We start from the raw sequence: 21479 nt of genomic DNA, 5'->3' as shown, positions 1-21479 counted from the left end.
GGTAACTCATCTAGAGGCAGACAGGACTAAACAAAAACCTCAGAGAGAATTCAGATTACAGACCAGCATCAGGATAACTAACACAGGCACCATAGATTCTGTGAAAGCTTTTTCCCCTGACATGGCAATGCAACTTCTCTGAACAACATCAGCAAAGTCAACAAAAGTGTTCTTCTGTGGGGAGTGCTTCATCCAAACAATGAGCTGTGCTACTAAAGCTGTGCTTGATGAGTGGTTCCCCCCTGCCTTCCCTGGCTGACATGGATTTGTGGACAAAAGACTAACCACAAATTACAGACAAGCATTTGAACCACAGCGGCAGTTAAAAACTGTAAACATGATGTTAAAAGAGTTAACAGGCTCTTGAAGCACTTCAGAATAATTGCAAATTAATTTTCAAATTACTAACTTAGTTTCTTTGGATACCATAGTCCTCATCTATTTGAAGACCAGGTGCCTTCAGAATCATGAGTGTTTTGCTCTTGGCCTTTTGACTATAGTGCAATTTGATGTTTGCAGCTGCTAAAAGGCAAAAATTGTTGCTACCAGAAGGAAAGCATGACAGATCCCTTCAGCTGAGGAACACAGTGTTCTGTACAAACGAGCTCAGCTTCTTCTTGTCAAAAAGACCCTTCTAAAGAAAAGTCTCTTACTTCTCTTTATAAACTAGAACACATAAATGATAAAGAAGTTAGACATTTCTACCCTAGGCAATAACCCTACTCCCATTTATGGTAAGGAGATCATCAGTTGGTGGAATGATTCACCAGGCTGCAAGGTCAGCAAGGTGTCTTCCACAAGGATTGATGTTTATGCTAAGAACTAAACAAGAAAGAGTTCCTATCTGGTTTCACTAAGTGTAGGTGTGAATTAATCTTCCCAAGGGGATTTTTCATCCTGGATTACCCTTCTGGTAAGCCTCTGCCTCCAGCACTTGTCAGAGGGAAGAGGAAATATGGTAGGAGTTCACTAGAAGCTCTTACAGCTATAGAATTAAGATTTAAAATAAATTCCACCAAAATCCTCAGTGATCCCAATGTCCAGTCAAATTTCAAAATCTAGACTATCTCAGAATCCTCCACACTTCTTATGACAACATTTATGTACCACAATCTCATTTTCCTAAAGATTCTAACCTCCAGTGATACCACAAGATTATCCTAATGAACCTTTGGTACTTTATTAGTGCTTCTCCCTATGCAGGGACCCTTTTCACCTTTCAAGAAACCTGTGGTGGTTCTGCAGTCTCCAGCATTAGGATCTGACCCAACCTGCTTGGTTTTAATCAGCAATCTCTCTTTTCATCTCTGAGTCACACCCACATTGCAACTTCTGTCATGGACTTGGTTTGTAATCATACCAAATGTAGTGAACAAAAACATCACAATCTTACTTTTTTATGATTCTACCAATTCATCACGTTCTCCTACTCACTCCAGTCTGTTAAAGAGTTGTTCTGGATTTCACTGTCTCCTGGACCACATACTTTCTGTTTCCAAATCTGCTACTTCATCCTCTCTTTCCCAAATTCAGTATTCTTTCTTTTTTTTTCTCTGATTGCCACAATACATGCATTCTGTCTCAGCAGTACTTGTTACACCCTCCTCTTCACTATCACTTCAATCAAGTCCCTTCCACCCTGATGAGATCTTTTTCCAGTCCTGTCATTTTGAGTGGATGACTTTTCTCCTACATCTCTCTACATCTTTTCATTTCATAATGTTTAAGAAACTTGTTGTCCTACACACTTCACACCTCCTTGCTTTGCTGGCCTTTATCTTCCTTCTTCCATGGCACCGTCACTCACCTCACACTGTAAGAAACACTTAGTATCAACACTACTTTTCTTCCTGTCCCTTTAAACTTCCTTTTTATGATATTTCCCCATTCATGAGGCACTGTAACTAAATATTTAATCCTATACCTTATATTCAATCTTTTGGAAAATGTGTCTGAATAACACTGTACTATAATTAATAGTAAGGAATTTGGACTTTAAAACTCTTGCCAACATTTAAAGTCTGGTGAGCTAGTCACTTGAGAAAAGAGAGGTACATAAATTAATGATTGAAGCCATTGCACCTGATTGCCACAAAAACAAACTAAAATGGACACATAGCCAAACCATGACTTTATTTTCCAAAAGATTAACAAAAATTGAAGAGCTGCCTGTTCTTCTCATATTTTACAATGACTATAACATAACAGAAAATTCACTTAAAAAAAAAAGCACATTAAGACAGTATTAAAATCTTATGCAGAGATAAGTAGAGTACTTATACAATCCATCCTGTAACAGTTTTAACATGTTCCTAAAAGCAGCTGAAACTTCTAAATCGTATCAAGGTTAAAAAACTGTCATGCTCCAGCTGCTATCTCTACTGCTGTATTTTATGACCTCCTTGCAAACTGCAGGTGATACTCAGGAAAATATTTCAAAAAGGTAAGATTTAACTCAGTGATCCATAGTTAAACGACAATCATAGCTACTCACATTAAGGCTTGAGACTCCTGAACTGAATTGTTGGTGAAACTGATTGTTATTTTCGGGATTACGTTAACCAAAATTTTACTTTCAGAATAAAATAAAGTCAAGTTATTTAATTAACAGCCCTTGCAACATAATCCTAAACTACTCTAAAATGTACTGGTAAAAGTGCAAAAGTAATGATGTCTACAGTGCACAGTGTGCTTCCCAGGCAAATAGAGGCAGTAAGCTTCTTCTCCAAGAGTTATGAACAAAATCAGACATACCAGTAACCACTGTCAATGGAGATGTGAGAAAGCAAATAAATGGTAACAGAGAATAACAGAGAAAGCAGTTTGAGGTATTTTTCCTGTTACTGGCTAAAGGTTATTCTAATGGTTCCAAACTGGTAATATAAAAATTTTGGGTTGATAAGAGAGGACTAAGGATCTTCAACCTCAACATCTCACAGAACTTCTTCTACTCTCATTTTTCTCAGCTTTGCAACATTTCTACCAGAGCCCTAACAACTGAATACATAAATAAGAACGTACATGAATGCCAGTCTCAGATAGGCTATGAGGTCTTACAAAAAGTTCTCAGACACATGACCTTAAAGAGATGGAAGGGAGTGCTCTCACTATGTGCTTTATCATGGAATGAATGTGGAGCATGAGGAGACAGAGATAACTGATACAAAAATTTCCTGCCACAAACACCTGCACTGCCCAAATGCTTGTGACTTGGAAGTCAAATCAATCCTTGAAAAGACATCTTGTCACTAAAAGACTAACTCAGACCCAAAATGAAATATCTTTTTGTAGCACTCTTACTTCAAAGAGAAACACTTTCTTGAATTACATCTTTTAGACCCATAAAGAATCCATGGTCTTTGCTTCTAAGTTCTTGTAAAGTCAAACTTCTGCATTCTGTAATCTACATTCCTAATTATCCACATAAACAAAGTTCTCAGCATTCAACAGTACATCTCCAAATGAGTTTTCCTTCTCCTACCTTCCAACAAATTGGATCTCAGCTCTCAAGCCTATTAATTTTTTACCACTTTACCACCACACTTTCCACTCCCACATTCAGACCAGTCCTGCATTCAAAGCACTCATTTTGTGCCCAGCTGTAAAATGCCAGCCTCCCTGTTTGTGCAGCTGGGAACCCTAGCACCTTCAGCAAAGACAAACTGTACCCCAATATTCAGGTTTCTCATTGCTACTTTAATCTCTTTGCCCTGAATTATGCTCTGGCATCCATGTCACATGCAACTTAAGCACCATGTAGAGTCTTGAGCCTGCACCCAGATTTCTGGGCTGGCAGAGCCTTACCTCAGATTTCTGGCTGTGTTAAAAGTGTTTCCTACTCTTGGACCCACATGGCAGAAGTCGGTTAGCCCCACACAGCATTCAGCAAGTAGATATCTTTACCACATTTCCTTCTACACAGCCACATCTTTACTGTCATGCTCTGTATCAGAGTCTTTCTCCCATAACATGACTCCTCACCCATGTCTCATCCATCCCAACACAGCACTGCTAATGAAAAGAGAAAGACTGACAGGTTGTCAGTTTTCCAGACAGATATGGGAACTAAAACATATTCTGCAAGCTAATCAGCCTATTTATTATAATGTTTTCAAGATAAATGTTGTAAGAACATCTGTACTGCATGTCTGTCCTACCACCAATGACCTTAACAGGACATTAGTAGTTCTACTGGAGAAAGTTCCACTAGTTTCTTTAATGAAGTAAGCTCAACTGACTGAAAAAACCAAAAAAATACCCCAACCAATCAACCAACCAACAAAAAACTCCAACAAAACAACACAACAATCCCCCAGTGCTTCTCAGAGTAATGAAAACCTTTGTTTGAGAGGTAACCAATGTGAGTAAAACTTGATTTTTAGGAGTCTCTCAAAGACAGAGTTGGGGAGATTGATGTTTTCAACAGTAAGAATGGGAAAGTGATTTCACAATCAGAAGCAAGAATTATGTTTCCCCATTTGGAAAGTGGAATACACCAAAAGAACATAACTTGCAATAAAAATTACTAAGTTGGCAGCACAACAGTAGAAACACAAACTGGCCCAGGCCTGCAATTCTCACCTATGCAGTGATTCTCCTCCCATCAAAGGCACTGTGCACCCTGAAGTCACACAGCTGAAACTATACACCTTTGACAGCTGCTATTGTTCAGGCTTCTGGAATGGAAATATGGCCACCAAAGTTGTTACTGTTTAAATGTGTATTTGGCTGAGATGCAATAAAATTATACAAGAACAGAACAACTCAGAAATTTTGATTTACGACAAAAGCAACTCTCTATATCTGTCAGTCCTTCAAGCACTATTACTATTCACATCACCACCACTACCACAAAAGCATCCATACAGCAGGTTCATACTAAAGGTTTGCCTCAACTCAGTAGTTCCTTTCCAACAGCAGCCCATGAAGCGTTCTTAAATTCCTTCCACAACAAGACCAAACAGAGAATGATACTTTCAGGGATATGTACTGTACTGCCTCAGTTCCCAGCAGTCCAATCTTTGAGACTTAGAAGCTAGAGATTGCTTATGCACAGTCCAACATGAATGTGTCTAAATGATCCCTGGATCCATTTTCAGCACCCTAGGTTACTATGGCAGTGGATTCCACCATTGAGTTTATCCTCTCAGAGATGCAAAAGAATCCTGTTAGATTTTTGAGGCATTACCTGAACACCTGTGCTGACTATGGGTGACTGGTCCACAAGGGACAACAGGCACAAACTGTAAATTCAGAAAGTTACATCTGAATAGGAAATAAAAAAAAAAATCTTTACTTTGAGGGTGACAGAGCACTGGAGCAGGCTGCCCAATGAGAATGAATGTTCTCCTCTGAAGTTATTCCAAACCCACCTAGACGTGATCCCGTGCACCCTGCTGTAGTAGGGGTTGGGACTAGATCTCCAGAGGCCCCTTCCAATACAAACTATTCTGTGACTGTATGTTACTGTCTTTCCTATTCTACGTTTTCCAACATGATCACAGCTTTTTGAAGGTGTTTTTCTTACCATAAACTTGAGACTTTGTATTAAAAGTTTAACAACAGAAGCCGTTTAAAAAATTTAAATAAACATCTCCAGTAGTAGATCAGTTCCTTCCTTACAACGTTGTTTTACTTATTATTATTCACCACCTCCTTTCTATTGTTATATTATGTGGCTAATGAAATCCAACTACAGGTAAGCAAAATCAGTTCAGCAACTATGTTTAAACACTTCTTTGCAAAGAGTTGCTTTGTTTATAGAAATATTACCTTAGTTTTAAGATCTTTACCTGCATTTGTGCACATGGTTGTTTTAAACAGCTTGAAAAATCAAAACACTCCACAACAAGAAAGTAAGTCCTATTAAAGTTCAGTTGAAACTCTTCTCAAGAGAATAGCCACAGACTCCTAACTCAGCTCCTGCTGACAGATCAGAGCAGCTAACTGTGGGAAAAACTGAAGGCACACAAACAAATGATTCTCAGCTAGAAGTCTGAATGGGCAGGAGGAGGAGAAATCTGTCTTTACCTACAAGTATCAAGTAACAGTTAAACCTGTGAGTGCAGTTCCTGAAAGGCCAAAGAGAAAACCATTTAAAATATTTTAATGACCACTGTACAGTAAGCCAACGACACTAGAAAAAAAAAAATTAAATGATGAGATGCCTACAAAAAGAAAAATTGGTGTTTTGATTCCTGTGCTTTTAAAATAATTCTTTTGATTGCCCTGAAAATAACAGTATTCTGAAAAAAGAAAGCAGGATAAAGAATAATTTTTACCATTGCATATCACCTTGTTTTTGTCAGTCTTTGCTTTTTATAACTGACATCAGTTCTTACTGGGCTTAATTTACATTTAAATAAACATTTTATGTTCATAAGGGACAGCTGAACAAAGATGACACAAATTTAAAGGGTGTTTAAATATACAATCTCACTTATCACTTCTACAGAACTGACCAAGTACTGAAAAAAAAAATATACATACATCCACAAGTCTCCAAGCTTCACTTATCACTGCATACTGCAGTCGGTTCAGAACAAACCCCTCAATTTCTCTGTTTAGTTTGACAGGAGACTGACCAATCTTCTTCATCAGGGCATATGTTCTCTCTGTGGTAGAAGGATCTGTTTCTGGATGAGGAACAATTTCAACCAATGGCACAAAGTAAGGTGGATTTACCTCGAGAAAAAAGACAAAAGAAGAACATCAGCCACCAACAGAACAAGTTAATATAAAGCATCTTTATAGCTGGCACTAGCTTGGGTAATTTCCAGAGAACTCAAGGTCTGAATATCAGGCTTGCTGTAAGACTTCACTAATCCAATAAAAGCTGGTGCATTAACTCAAATTAAAAGAAATAATTAAACTTGCAGTAAATCAAACTCTGTTTAACCCCAGCAAAATTCATGGAGCTACACCAGAGATGACAGCACTCAAACAGTACTAGAAGACTTATATTCTGACTTGAGGAACTGTTTGCTCAATATTGAGGCTGTTTGTTGTTGTAAGACGTATGGTCACCACCTGTCTTTCCAAATTAAGTAAGGCATTTCCTTTTAGACACTCAGGAACTTTATAAAAGAAGTATTGCTAAACACCACCTGTAAGATGCAACACTTAACAGATAAGCAGCTACTGGCCCAAGCCTGTAAATATATGCTAAATACAGTAACAGATATCACATAAAACATACTTTGAAAATGTTGCAGAACAGGTTACCTTCAAACACTGTACTTAGAAAAAAAAATATTACCTCTCCCTGACTCTTCCCAAGTGTAATTTCTCATCAAGTCAAGACCTTTGTTTTATGGATTTTTGAAGTACAAACCAAAAAAATCCTAAAGAACATCCTGGAAACAGCTAAAAGTTCTTCAGGTCATAGTGTTAAAGACAGTTAAGCTGCATGCATTCTCTTTCCAAAGCAGCAGTCCTTCAGCTGTACTCTTAAAGGTGTTAAATTCAGCTCTCCATCTACCTCCAGGCAATAGAAGGGGCTAACATATAATAAATTACTACCAGGAATAACACTGACATTTGAAGGATGGTAATTAACTACTGATTCTTTCATCATGCTCCCTTATAGTCAACTACTCTTAACCGTGCTCTTGTAAATGCAAGGACAGGAATTAGTCACAGGAATGTGCAAGTAGCCTTTCCTCTCTGCATATTCTTTCTTTTCAGTATTTCCATGGTTCCCTCTCCTGCAGGGTCTGACATGTGCTCTAATACTGATGTAACATACTTCATTCCTTTCAGAGGGCCCTGTGTCCCAACATAGCCCCTTTCACACCAGTATCTGTGGCAGTGCCACCAGCAATGCTGAGAACAGTGTAGTGAGTGGACACCATGCCGTGGTGCCAGGCAATTGAGCAAGACCCACAACACTGCAAGCACCAAGACATTCTCTGAGGCTTGTCTAACCCTTAAGTATAGCACAGGTTCCAGGCAGAGGACAAGTTAATTGTTGAGAGAGACTAAGGCTATTAAAAATCTCTTCGAAGATTGCTGTTAACAGTGGTCTTATTGAAGTATTCCATTTCATGAACTTGGCACAGGCAGCATATGGGTGTGTTCATGAGCACACTGAGGAGACACAGGAAGACAATTTTTCAGGAGTGAGATAATAGATACTGGTAAAAACGGAAAGTGGTAGAACATAGCTGAAATAGGGAATGGGGGAAAGTTTCTAAAAATGAGAAGTATTTCAGGGAACAGAAGGTCACCTTAGCATAACCAAATCACAGCTAAGAAAGGAGATGACAAAGAAAACACCAAAAAGAATTAAGTTACAGAAAAGCTGTCAACAAACATAAATATTAATTTTAATAGACCAGTGAGAAGATTGCAACAAAAATTAGAAGACACAAACAATTTCTAAGAGGAGCAGTGGAGTTAAAAAAAATAATCTGAGAGAGTTTAATGCAGTTTTAAAGTTATTTGATTGCAGGGATTCCTGTACACCAGGGGACTTCACTCAGTGGCACAGCCTCCTCTAGCCCCATATATCTAGTTGTGTGATCTGGCAGGCATACACAGTACATGAGAAGAAAACCACCCTGCAGCAGACATCTATTGATCCACTGCCTGAGACTGCTTTCAGAGAACAGCAGCACCTGTTTTGTACTGTAACATAAGTATTGTGTGCATTTCGATCATACAGCTGTGCTGTGAGATTTTTTTTTTCTAATTACTGAACCATGTTAAGCAAAGGGATGAGCTGCTTCTGCCCTTTGGGCACTTCCTTTCATTTTATCTCAACACCCTCACCCACGCCAGAGGCTCTACAACTTTAGCTTTTAATTCTTCTGATGTATCAAATTCCACACTTGTTTTCACTGTCTTGCAGAGCTTCCTGCAGCCACCAAATCCTACTATTGTGTTCAAGATCTTAGTAAAAAATAAAACAAAACAAAAAATCCACCCAAAGCCAACTACTACTACAAAGCAACATGTTTCCTGATGCAGATGCAGAAAGACCCCTGGAAGAGTACATTGGTTTACAGCTTCTTTGGTACACTCAGTACAGCTGAGTGAAGCTGAGATTACTAAAAAAACAGTCTCATTTGGACTGCAAAGCCATTTGGGAACAATTAGACGTTTTAAGGTACTCCAGAGCGTTCGTTTTGACAAAATACATATACTTACAACAGAAATGTAGAAAATGTTTATGCAGAGACCACCTTTCCAGATCTGATAAAACCTGGTTTCAGAAGTGGCTGCTACAAAGACTGCAGTTCAGACTAAACAAAGTCAACTGGTACAGACCAGCTTGGGAAAACAGTAAGAAAGAGTACAGTAAAATCAAAGACTGACAGTCACACAGACAGGAATTGGTTAAAAAAAAAGAAATGGTATTGCTTAATATAGAGTTACTTAATATAGAAATGTTAAAGAGACAATCTCTTCTCTTGCACTAGAGAAAACTACAACCCTGGAAATAAGAGATAAGAAACTATTGAATTTTAGACTAGAGAAAGGCTAGATCTAGGCACAGATACACATTTTGAAATTTGACACTTTTATAATTAAAAGGGATTGAAAACTTGTTGTACAGAAACAAACCAAACCAAGCCTTTTGTTCCCTTTGCCACGCAGGCACCCCAAGGCACAGTGGTGGTGGAGGGGTATCAGAAAGACACTGATCAAATGCTTTGACCCTACAGCAGGAGGCTACAGGTAGCTGTAGAGACACTGCAGTAAAGTAGTGCTGTATTTTTGTACTCTTGTGCATGCCCAGGGAATTGACATTTACTTTACACTCTGAGGGATGCCCTGGAGAGACATCATGTAGTTACCAAACTGCAGAGACCAGGGCAGCGCCTCTCTTCATGACAACAGTTCTCTTTAACTGACCAGCTGACCACCCACCAACACTGGTTTAACAAATTCATTAGCTTCTTGAATAGTGGAAAACAGGAGCAGTAAGGATCTCAGTGATGATCAAGATAAAATGCTCTTCCATGCTGAGGAGAGATGTGATAAACTGCTGTCTGGCAGTTCCAAACAGACCTCTACAGAAGCTCACAAGTGCCTTTGACCATTTTGAGGTTCTGCTGCAACCTCTAGTCATTCCATTTTTGCATCACTGCCCTGTCCCAGTTGGTTATGAAGCATGCAACTTCAGCTCCAAGTCCAATTTGTTCCATTTCATCATTCTTTAATTCCTCTTTCAGAAATTAAGGAATATTGCTTCTGCATCACAAGTCTGAAGAAACTGGAGTCTAAATTTCCCATCTTTTATCAATATAGCCTGACCAGCACATGCAGCTCAGTGTTTGGATTCTTACTGTTACCCAACAGAAGCTAAGAAAGGCTACTAGAAAAGACTACCAATGACACAAGAATAAAGTAGCAATGTTATGAGCTTGTACCCAAAACATAGGATTCCTACATTTCGAAAGCCAGTAGTTTGAGAAATACACACCAATGAGCACAACAGCTCACACAGAACATACCTTGATCCAACAGCATGCAACATCCCCTCAATTTTGTACCTTAGTGCTGCTGCTTGCAGAATAACCGAACTACAGCTTTTTTGAAAAATTGGTCCTGCACACTAACAATGGCACACAAGAGCCCCAAATACCCTTCTGAGTCTTTCAGACTGCAGGAAAGAGTTTGGGATGCAGTTTACACAAAAAGGAAACATGCCATTGTACTTACAGGATGTGACACGATGCACTGCTTGACATGTTTAAGGCCAGTGAACAATTTGGTGGGTAAGAGACATGAGGTTGAGCTGCTCAAGATAACACTGTCACCCACAATAAGATCCAACTGACCAAAAATCTTCTTTTTCAGTTCCAGATTCTCTGGAGTACATTCCTGGAATAAAACCAAAATACACTATTAGAAATCATGCAGTTCAATAGTATCTATCTATACATCTCAGATTTCACTGATCCCATCCTAGACTGACACCTAGGAATTCAGCATAAACCATCTGTTTTAATCAGCCTAGATATACCAGTGAGCCAGTAACACAAAAATATCTTCCCATAGTTAAAGAAATGGAAAGCCCAAGAGTTTATGTACAGCAGAAGATGGACCACCACATCCTACAGATTTAATGCAAAAGAAAATATTCTGCTTTGTCTAAAATACAGACTTTAACTCACACAGGGAGATAACACAATACAGAGGATTAAGACCTGGTGTTCCTTTTTTTTAAGAGTATCTCATATGATAGAAGTCAGTATTCTCTCCAAGACAAAATGGAAATGAATAGGTATATCTCAAAAGAAGACAAACTTACAAACTCCAGAACTATGGCAGGAGATTCAGGAGATTCCAAGGCACATCTCTACAACCTGTGCTTAAACAACTCCTAGAGTGGGAATTAATGAAGATACTTACGCATTTCAAGTATGAGGGTCACTGAGAAAGACTTCTGAAGACCATCTGCAGTAGAATGAATACTATCAAAACTTCAACCAAAGCTACTGAGCATATTCAGCTCTACACCACTGTGTGAAATTTTACAAGTGTGAGCCAAGAGCCACAACCTACAATCACTAGATTTCCAAAGTTATCTCCAGGAGATGCCTGAGGGAGAGCATGCAAAGATCCACTAGTCTGGGAGGAGAAAGATATGGGATAATAACTACAGTGGATCCCATAAACAACAGAAAAGTCTTCAGCCTATGAGAAGAAAATGGAGAAAGAAGGCCAGCCTGTTTTCAAGGGGTTTTGGAAGATTTTATAAAATCCAAACAGGATCCCAAAGTTGCAAAACCTCAGCCTTCCCTTTACAGCACACAGAAAATACCTACTCTTTTCCAACTCTAACCTTCTCCCACCTGCCAGTACTTCATTCTGTCCTTTCTGTTATGTTGAACTACACACAGCAAGGTTAGGGGAAAAGGCTACACATTTGATGTAATCCAAAATTTACATTTAACATCTGCTGCTTCAGACAGACTCTGTGGCAAGAATGCCCGGGGCCAGAAGTTTTAAACCAAAAAATGGGTTAAAAGTAATTTGAAGTCTTAAAAAATAAGTTGCATGGAACAGTACTAAAGGTTCCATGATGCAGAAGAGATAAACAGGGTCATTCAAGAACTACAGATAGAGCCCAAAGTATTAGACAGCCTTATCAAAACAAAATGATACTCTGCTCATAGTTCCAGAATCCCTGCTTGTTGGTTAAGTTTAAATAGTTTCTTTTAGTGAAGCCAAAGATGATGAGAACTCTGCAGATACTGTTCAAGCTAATAAAAGAGCTGCTTTGAATAGGTTTGTGAACTTGAAACTCTAAGCCTGCTCTCACATTAGATGATAATCAAAAAGGCAAACTCAAATCTGCTGGAAACTCAAACCTGCCATGGTTACGTAAGGTTTCTGAATGGGCCATTTGCTTGGAGTTTCTTGTATAGTGTCACAATTGTATTCAGGTTGCTGGACCACTGCAATAAAGCTTCTGTTCTCAAGCATGCAATTATTTTCTCAGAGACACCAATTCCCTGAAGAACAGGGAGAAAATTAAGCTCTAAACAATCCATTAAACAGGAACCTCACTTGCAGTCAGTTATGGAGCCTGGAGAGGTCTGAAGCTCTTCTGTTTACCATGAGAAAGGGAAGATCAAACACAGAGCACGTAAGATATGGGTTTAAAGGTAACACAGTTTCTCTCAAAGAATCAGTGCAGAAAGGTTAGTATGCACTACTATGCATTTTAAGTGACACTGTATATTTCTGTGCCCTTTTCTTAGGGAAGATCATACTTCTCACTTGCAGAGAACAGTAAACCTTTATTCCAAGGCCTGGTCACCTAAACAAGGTTGCTACAACTTTGGCTTCTAATTTAAACTTTATTAGACATCTCTTAAGAGTCTGATCAGAACATGACAGCTGTTAATTTTTAAAACCCATCTCCCAAAAGTGCTGTATTGAATTAAAGGCTTAGATGTAATAGGAATTACACTATTCAAATACATGTTCAGACAACACACAGCAGCTATGTGAACCAGTAAAGAACTACACAAAGATATACACATGCTAGACTCCCTCCCCATCTAACTGATACACCACATGGTGATTGAGGTCTAGTTGCCCCTAAGAAGGTGCACTCACATGACACAGCCCCTGAAATGCCAGTACATGGAAAGCCAGTGAGTTTTATCTGTTTAAATCCAGTGTCTCTCTGTTTTTGCTTTCTCACCACCCACGATCTGTACTCCCACATGCATCCATGCTCATCTAAATGCACAACTTCATTTTCCTATATTTAAATGCTTGCATCTCCCAGGTTCTTCCCATCCATTCTCAAATAAATCAAGGTAGCAACTCCTCTGTAACTTATAGAAAAACACTCCCCAAAACACTATCTTGCAAAATACCTTTTCCTTATACTATCAATGAGAATTGCTGCTGAGCAATTTATTGGTAGTGGGAGGCAAAAGAAACAAAATATGGCCTGAAGCAAAGCTCTGCAACACAGTAGTATAGTCCTAAAATAAGTAGACATCCAACACAAGCAGTATAAGATGAAAGGCAAATATTTAAACTAGCATGCAGAAGGTCAAATATTAGCAGCCACTCAGCAACAAGCAAGGCACTTTCTGTAAGATCATCTGGAGATGCTGTCACAGGGAGCAGCATCAAGCCTTCCCAATAACAAGTCTGATGGTAGTCACCAGCATTAAGAATCGCTGAATAAAGAAGTCTGAAAGCTACAGCTGCACAACAATGAATTCCTTCCTCCTGACTAGATGCTATCTGGTGCAAATTCATAAACAAGAAAGTCTTTCTTCCCTGGCAATCTTAATATGAAGGTTTATGATAATATATACATTCCTGCAAGTGAAGATAGATCCGTCTTGAGCTCTCCTGCCCCACCTTCATTGCAGGAGTCTATCCCACACCATGGGACTCTTCCAAGTAGATTTTGGCCCAACAGGCCAAAGTTGTCCCTCCCAAACTCTAGGGCTGTAATTCCAGTTTTCCTCTTGCTTTTCTCAAGGATCCTCAACTTCACCATCTCATGGTCAGTATAGTCAAGACTTCCCCATGAACTTCACATCTCCAACCAGTTCTTTATTGTTTGTAAGGTCCAGCACAACATACCCTCTCTTCTAGTCCCCAGCCACGTGTGTTAAAGTTACCATGAATGCATTCCACAATCCTTCTGAATTCTTTGTGCTCTCCTGTGCTGTCCCTCCAGCAGGTACTGATGTGGTTGAAGCCCCACCATGAAGACATGGGCCTGTGAACGTGAGGCTTCTGAAGAAGGCCTTTTCTTCCTGATCCAAGTGGTCCATAGCAGACGTCCACCACAAAGTCTCCCATATTGGTGGTCCTGCTTATATTGACCCAAAAGTTCTCAACTGGCTCCTCAATCAAAACAAGGGAGAGCAAGAAACACCCAATTCCTCTCCCACAGCTATCTCCCTCCTACAGCTATTCACCTTTGTCTTATACCACCTAACCCCCAAGAGCTGCATTTCACTGCCATGCCACAGCTGCTATAGCAAGACCACCCTGTGCCCTTGCCAACTGAGGTAGAAAGTTATTTTCTAGAGTTCTGCAACTTCCCCTTTTCCAGTAAATTCAGTAAGGTTTTAAGCAGCAGGTAAATTATTTAGAAGCCGTGACCACTTTTACTGCAACAAGAATGCTCCTCATCTTCTGCAGTTAAGTGAGGATCTCCAAACATGCCACAAGCCCCTGCTCTGTTTACACACATATAAAACTTACAGCATTTTAAGAAGCCTCAGCTTGTCAGTGCTGTGATTTAGCTGACATTTTTAAGGCACTCCTGTAGAACAGTTCCCAGAGTCAAGTGACAGCAATCCTCTCCTCTCACAGAGAGGCCACAGCAGCAGCTTTCAAAGCACCGAACTATCCCACAAGCTGGACCCAGACTGTCAGCACTCCTGCAACAGGAACCACATTATATCCAGCTTTTTGTGGGAATATAAAGAACTTCACAGGATTAGGAGACAAAGAGTTCTGCATGTCAGAAAAGGAGCTTTTCTGAAAGCTTGGTGCCTAATACATTTCTACAAATACTTCCATTATCTTCTATAGTTATAATTCACTAGAAAAAGAACTTCACAGAAAAGACAGGCATAATTGTTTTACTTTCAATCTAACAAGTCACTTGAGAATGTTTTATTTCTAAAACAAAGCCTGATTAATATAAACCTACACAAAGCTTTGGCCTGTGGATTTTTATACACATAGCCTGAATGCTGTTTAAGATAGACATAAAAAATACCTCAAAAGGAGACCTGCAAATGTAATGAAATTAAAGAAAGATTTCAAATTGCTATCTATAGATAGCACCTGTACAGTCAAATACCATTAGTCCATTTAATTTTACCGTAGCTAAATAATATAATAAAGGATTCTTGTCAAAGCCTCTTTGAAAAAAGTACTAAATAAACTCTCTGCAAATTAAACCCTGCCATTTGATGAGTTCTGTTTCCTCCAATATCGCTGGAAAGTTGAGGTTACTGAAGTTACCAAAACAAAATTCCATCTTGCATATAGATTGCTGTGTTTCAGTCACCATTTTATTGAATCCACATCAAATTATATTTTAAGCAAAATAGTGTTTAAAACATTCACTACTATCATAAGTATTTCAGTCCTAATTATTGTAATTTCTATTTAGAGTTTTTGTGTTGATATATTGGTTTGTTCTGTTCCTGCAGGGTTTAGGTGTGTATCTTTATTCTGGAAGAATGAAGATGCACCTTCTGTTCAGGAAACTTGAATGCTTTTTTAATTGTATTCCATGTCAGAACTAAAGTGCACTCCAGTCAGTAAACAAGAGTCACACACATGAACCTGGGGAACTACACCACCTGCAATTAAAAAACGTCACATTTTGACTCCAGAGGCTGGGAGTTCAGCTAGTGAAACAAGCAGAGACATAAAACTGTATTTTTAATATCAGAACAAATTATTAAATAGAAGTATCAACTTTGCTTCTGATATTACTGTTCGTCAATAGAACTTAGCTCAAATATATATACTTTTTTTTTAAATATATTGAATAGGTTTGGTAACTTCACAAAATTCAAAACCATTACATATTTCAAATGCAAATACTTGACTTCAAGTATTTTGGACTTTTCCATCACACTCTCCTCAAAAATAGTTTTAGATGCATATTTTGAGGCACTTTATAGATGGACAGTATGTGCATCTAACAGTATACCAAGACATTATTAAGACAAGGTGACTAACAAAAATTTGCTTTTTCAAAGATGGTAATGGGAAATCATATTTACTTTAGTCTCCTTTTGTGAAGTGTTGCTACCCTCCTTGAGGATAAAGGCAGGGCCAGTAGCTGGGTACGAGGCACACACACTTCTGCATGGCTTTGGGATGAGACACACACACAGCTGATGTCGAAGGAGGCCACAGGCTGCTGCACACCTTTCAGCGCAAGGTTAGGATTTTGATCAGTTAAAATGAGATAGAAAGAGGAGAAAAAAAACCAAACCAAACTACCACATAAACCCTGAAACACTGGATGTGAGGCAGAAACCCAACCCAGTGGGATACACAGAGGGGGACAGGAGCTCTTCAGCCTGTCTGCCCCTATCCCACAGCAGATACTCATTCCACTGAGCGGGTACACAACTTCCTCCATGACAGTTTCAAGCTCATGAACAAAAACCAAATCATTAACAAAAGTATAATTTGCAACAAAAGCCTCCTTAGGTATAAACCAATTCTAGTTAGTCCAAACCAAGCCACCTTGGCAACCTAGACTTTTATTTTGAACCTGAATCTTACTAACTACTGCCATTCTGTAAGCCAAGGGTACCAAGTCATCATAAGGGCAGCAGTTCCTTTAACTGAAAAGCAGACTGGCTGTTTGTTAGGCATGGGAGTGCCACATTATCACCATGTGACACAATTATAAAAAATATGAATAAAGTACAGGCATGCGAGTGTCACAACCCAGAGCTTCAGTTATAGACTTTCTATGGGTTATGTATGCACTGGAGCAAAATGCTGAACATGGGAGGAGAAGAAATCATACAACAAGAGAATTTTAAGAACAGGTTAACACATTTTTGACAGACAGTATGACTGATCCTGCCTGCCTTTGGTCTCATCACTACATAAAGAAACTTATTGTAAAAGCAGTCATAAAAGATCAGGTAAAGGCACTAGTACTTTAATGCTAACCTAATTTAAAAAAAAATAAATTAGGGCTATAAATCACTTTAGATCTAGAGTGATAACTTCTTATTTGTCGTGAACATATGAGCTCATACGAATGTGAAATCTGATGCTTCATGAATCACTACCTCTTGAGTGACACGAAAGACTGTTGACTGCAAGATACTGTGCAAGTAAACAACACTGAGGTGAAATCCAGCACTTGGATGGAAACATTCTGTACTTTCCTACATTTCATAAACATACTCTGTTAAAGAATCTGACCAGTAAAAATATCAAGTTACTGCCATTTTATACTGTTCAGAATAAATGACTGACTTACAAGCGTCCTTTCAACCTTTAGCAGAAAAAAATCAGGATTTGTGGAGGTACTAGTTTTCAGAACTACATTTTCTAAAATCAGAAGAATTTGGGAAGATTTGAGGGGTTTCTGTGAGAGGCTTTTTTGGCTGTTTTTTGTTTAAAGCAAATACAGCAAATGAAGACAAGATTGCTGCTTCTTCTGTTAGTATCATGGCATTAGAAGATCCATCATTTTCCATGATGGTCACATGTCCAACAAAACTTTCAAAAGACAGACAAGTCAATCAGGCTATGACAGATGAGGATCCTTTTTGTTCCCTCAGGAAAGGGCAATAAGATCTCAAAGTAGTTGACTGAAATCCTCCTCCCTACCCCTACATCTTCTACCAAAGTACTAGATTTTCTCTGGTTTTCCCTACTCTAATCTCATCCACCCCGAAAAATAGGGAAAGTGATCTAGGAAAGGCAATGGAAACACAACATCACCCCAGAAAAGGGACCAGGGAGCAATGGAAGAGATCCCGAAGAGCAAGATTAGTTGTCAGGCAGGAGGACAGTTTTGGCAATGACAACCTCCTGAAACAAGGACCAAAACCATATTCAAGACTGTAATGGTAAATGACACCAGCTGTTACATGCACAGAATAGATGGAAAATAAATGTGAGAAAATTTGGAAGGATGTAAGTCCTTTCAGCAGCAGCACCACTACAGTGACACTGGCAAGCTGTTTACCTAAACATCATCTTTCAGTTCAACTCAGACACTGACTTCATAAAATGTTATACAGCAAGTCTTTAAGATCTAATCATTTAAACCTTTAAAATTAGAAAAAGCGTTCTCAAAACTTCTACAAAGACAGCAAGTAAAGTCTCATGCCTAAAACCTGTTCCCTCAAAAGCCAAAACACAACTTCTGGTGCCTCAGGCCAGTGTTTAAGCTCTGCAGGGTAAAACCAGGCCTAAGGTTATATTTGCCCAGCTAAGAGCAAACAGACCCATGTTTGTCCGTCCAGGGCCCAGTTCAGAAGAAGCCATGTTACTGCAATGCTTGGACACTCTGCCTGCCAGCAGTTTTGTTTTTACAGAGATCTGTGACTAACAGAGTCTCCAAAATCCAGCCTATCAGCTCAGGGCAGCTGAAGATATCTTCACCTACTGTCTGCAGACATTCCCTCATCCCCAGAAGTAAAAGGATTCTTGAAAGACATCAGGAAAGCCAAACAAAAGCTGCAAGTAGAAACTGGTAACAGACAGTCAAAAACCAATTTTTATAACCAGAGACACAAGACACCTATTGTCAAAGCTCCGAAGTCAATGCTGATTTTGCACCCTGAAGGCACCACCAGACTTTTTGAAAACTGTCAACACTGTTTTTTAAAAATATGTCTAACTGGAAAAGATGAAAGAGCCAGCAAGATCTGAAAGATACCAGGTTAAAAATCTATTAGTGTCATTTCCACCAGCTCAACAGGTGTAATGGGGGGAGGAAGAGAGGGGGCAGAACACCCTCTCTTTTTAAAGGGGTGGGCAGGAAATGAAGATACTGTTCTGAGGCTTTTAGGAAGAGTTCTTTTACAAGTTAAAAGGATAAATACTTCAAGAACACAAGGTGTAAGTTAAAAGCTTAACTTCATCCCCTTGCCCAGTCTGTTCTGTTCAATGCCACAGCACAACAGACGGGTTCAGAGATCACCTCTCAGTGACCTTTTGTGTTCATCTTCAACCAGCCCAGCCAGCCCTCACCAGTCACGAAAATACACAGCAGCTCAGGTGTCAAGAGTAAGATCTTAGCAATAGTTAGCCATCTAGTCTTCCTCTGACAGCTAGCAAACTTTATGGTTCAGTTAGTCAATTGTTCAATTTAAAACTTTTGGTTTTGTTTTACTAGTGTTGTGGCAAGAGATCATACAAGTTCTGCACTTCTTTCAATTTATCTTATTTATGAACTAGACACATATCCACTAAAATCTGCTTTTAATACTCAAAGGAGAACTAAGATGTTCTGTACCCACTAGTCACATAAAGCTAAGAGCACAAAAGTAAGAGACATTTAACTCACCCATGATAGTCCAACACAGGAACATTATAGTACAAACATATCCATTATTTATCTCCATGGAGTTTTCAGCTAACAGAAAGTTATTTCAGAATTAAAGCTTTTAAGCGATATAAAAACTTGCAGCGTGCATTCACCTACATGCTATAGGTGATGCACTTATTCCAAGAAGCATAGGAAAGTTCTGAGAAGTGAACTTGTGTGAATACTCAGATTTCCTTCTGAAGCTGATGTAAATCACACTAAGCAAGACAAGTTACTTCATGAAACTGCTCAGGAGAGAGAATATATAACCTTTTAAAATGTTCTAGACATCACTGTTATAAATTTTCTTCTCAGTCCTAATTATCTCTTGCATCTTTTTCCCATTTGTATCTTCACTAATATAACTTATAAAGCTCCATTTTTTACTATTTTATCCCTTCTGTTTTAAGTTATGTCCTATGAAAACTACTTAGAAGGCAATTGTCTAAAGGATTTACTGATGGAGGGCAAACATCAAGAAGTTTTTTAAAGCTTTATGTGGACTTATTCTACAAAGGTCAGATTTGAAAAGAAGTTAAGATTTAACCAACTGAAATCCAGGGTAAAGAAATGGACTTCTCATGAAAATTTTGAAATAAGCTAATGAGTAGGTTATATCATTAAACATGAAAATTGAGTCCTCTATATTTGGCTAAGATTAATGCAACCAATATTTTATTTTTTAAGTAACTAAAAGTCAGAACACTAGAGCTCGTAAGTTACAATTAGTACATTTTGTCCTTCCACATTTAAAGCTGCACTAAGCAGCATTTCTTAAATTTAACATGGTTCAGTCATAAAGCAGTCTGCTCACTGCTGAAATAAGGTTGTGATTGTTTCATTCTATTCCACCACCCTCCTTCAAGAGAAAATTAAAGTCTATTTCAAGTAAGTTGCCTGCCCACTTCCCTTATGCATTTATTAAGACTTTGAATAAAACTAAACTTTAATGCTATAGTTTGGAGTGCTGATAAAGATAGTGCCAACCATGTTTCACACATATGTTATTCATGGGCATATTGCAGCTATTTTGTTTATTTATATTGATATACTAAATAACTACATGTTTAGAGTCATCAAGAGGGCTAAGGGAACATAAAATAGTGCCAGAAAGCTGCAGTTACCCCAGGTACACTGTTGCTGTTTGGAGACTACCAACACAACACCACTGTCTTCAGCTACCTGAAAGGAACACACAGGTTCCCTGAGGTGCAGGCTGGTAGGACAGCAGGCAAAAGACTGAAGTTGCAAGATGAGACTTCCAATTAGATATTAGGGAAAAGTTGCAATGACAGTAATCAAACATTGTAACACGTTACCCAGAGAGACCAGAAGTGCTCACCCAAAACTCAACTGCACAAATTCTGCACAAGTTGATACAAGTTGGTCCTGCAATGGGTTGGGCCAAATGAGTTCCACAGGTTCCTTCTAAGAGAAAATTACTTTGATTTTGCAACATTTTCCCAATGCCCATTTTGTAAATGTACTGATAGTGGTGGGACCTTGATTTAATCTGATGTTGCATGCAAGACCTTGTTCAAAAATCTTAAGATTTTGTCAAAGACCATCTCTCATGGGACCAGAGCATACCAAAACGGAACATCCCTGCCAGAGCAACGGGAGCCAAGAACTCCATCACAGCTAGGTTTAGCTTCAAAAGAAGATGGTAAAATAGAAGTCAGAATGCTAAAGAAATGCTAAAGAGATGGTACTAAGAAGGATCAGATCCTTATAGGTAGCATACAGGAGAAAGTAAGGACACTATATGAATATACCAGGTAGTAAGAAATGCTTGAAATAGCAAAAGAAAACAAGAACTATGAGAATACTGGAAACAAGAAGACAGCCTTCACAAGCAGAAGGCAGGAAGAACAGTCAGTTCTTACTCACTAGAACAGGCTGACCAGTGCTGTTTCACACATAGCTATGCCCTTTGTTACATTCATTC

The 21479-nt window shown here is 38.8% G+C and overlaps 1 protein-coding gene and 1 long non-coding RNA gene across 2 annotated transcripts in view; both read right to left on the bottom strand.

The window, feature by feature from the left end:
* Positions 1-21479, bottom strand: part of CRYL1 (crystallin lambda 1) — a 50746-nt gene that overhangs the window by 18004 nt on the left and 11263 nt on the right. Inside the window, exons 4-5 of the mRNA XM_064409269.1 lie at positions 10669-10830; positions 6490-6684 (exon numbers count right to left, since the gene is read on the bottom strand). Of these exons, the coding sequence (XP_064265339.1) occupies positions 6490-6684; positions 10669-10830 (357 nt within the window). The remainder of the gene's footprint in view (positions 1-6489; positions 6685-10668; positions 10831-21479) is intronic.
* LOC135294250 (uncharacterized) lies at positions 1899-6472 on the bottom strand. The gene is made up of 2 exons (XR_010356386.1): positions 4582-6472; positions 1899-4008 (listed from the first exon to the last, which is right to left on the bottom strand). It is a non-coding gene; the product is annotated as an uncharacterized LOC135294250 (long non-coding RNA).

The sequence above is a fragment of the Passer domesticus genome, chromosome 2 (assembly GCF_036417665.1).
Source record: "Passer domesticus isolate bPasDom1 chromosome 2, bPasDom1.hap1, whole genome shotgun sequence".
NCBI classification, from domain to species: domain Eukaryota; kingdom Metazoa; phylum Chordata; class Aves; order Passeriformes; family Passeridae; genus Passer; species Passer domesticus.
Note: the sequence above shows the minus strand (reverse complement) of the source record. Positions and strands in the feature narration are given on the sequence as shown.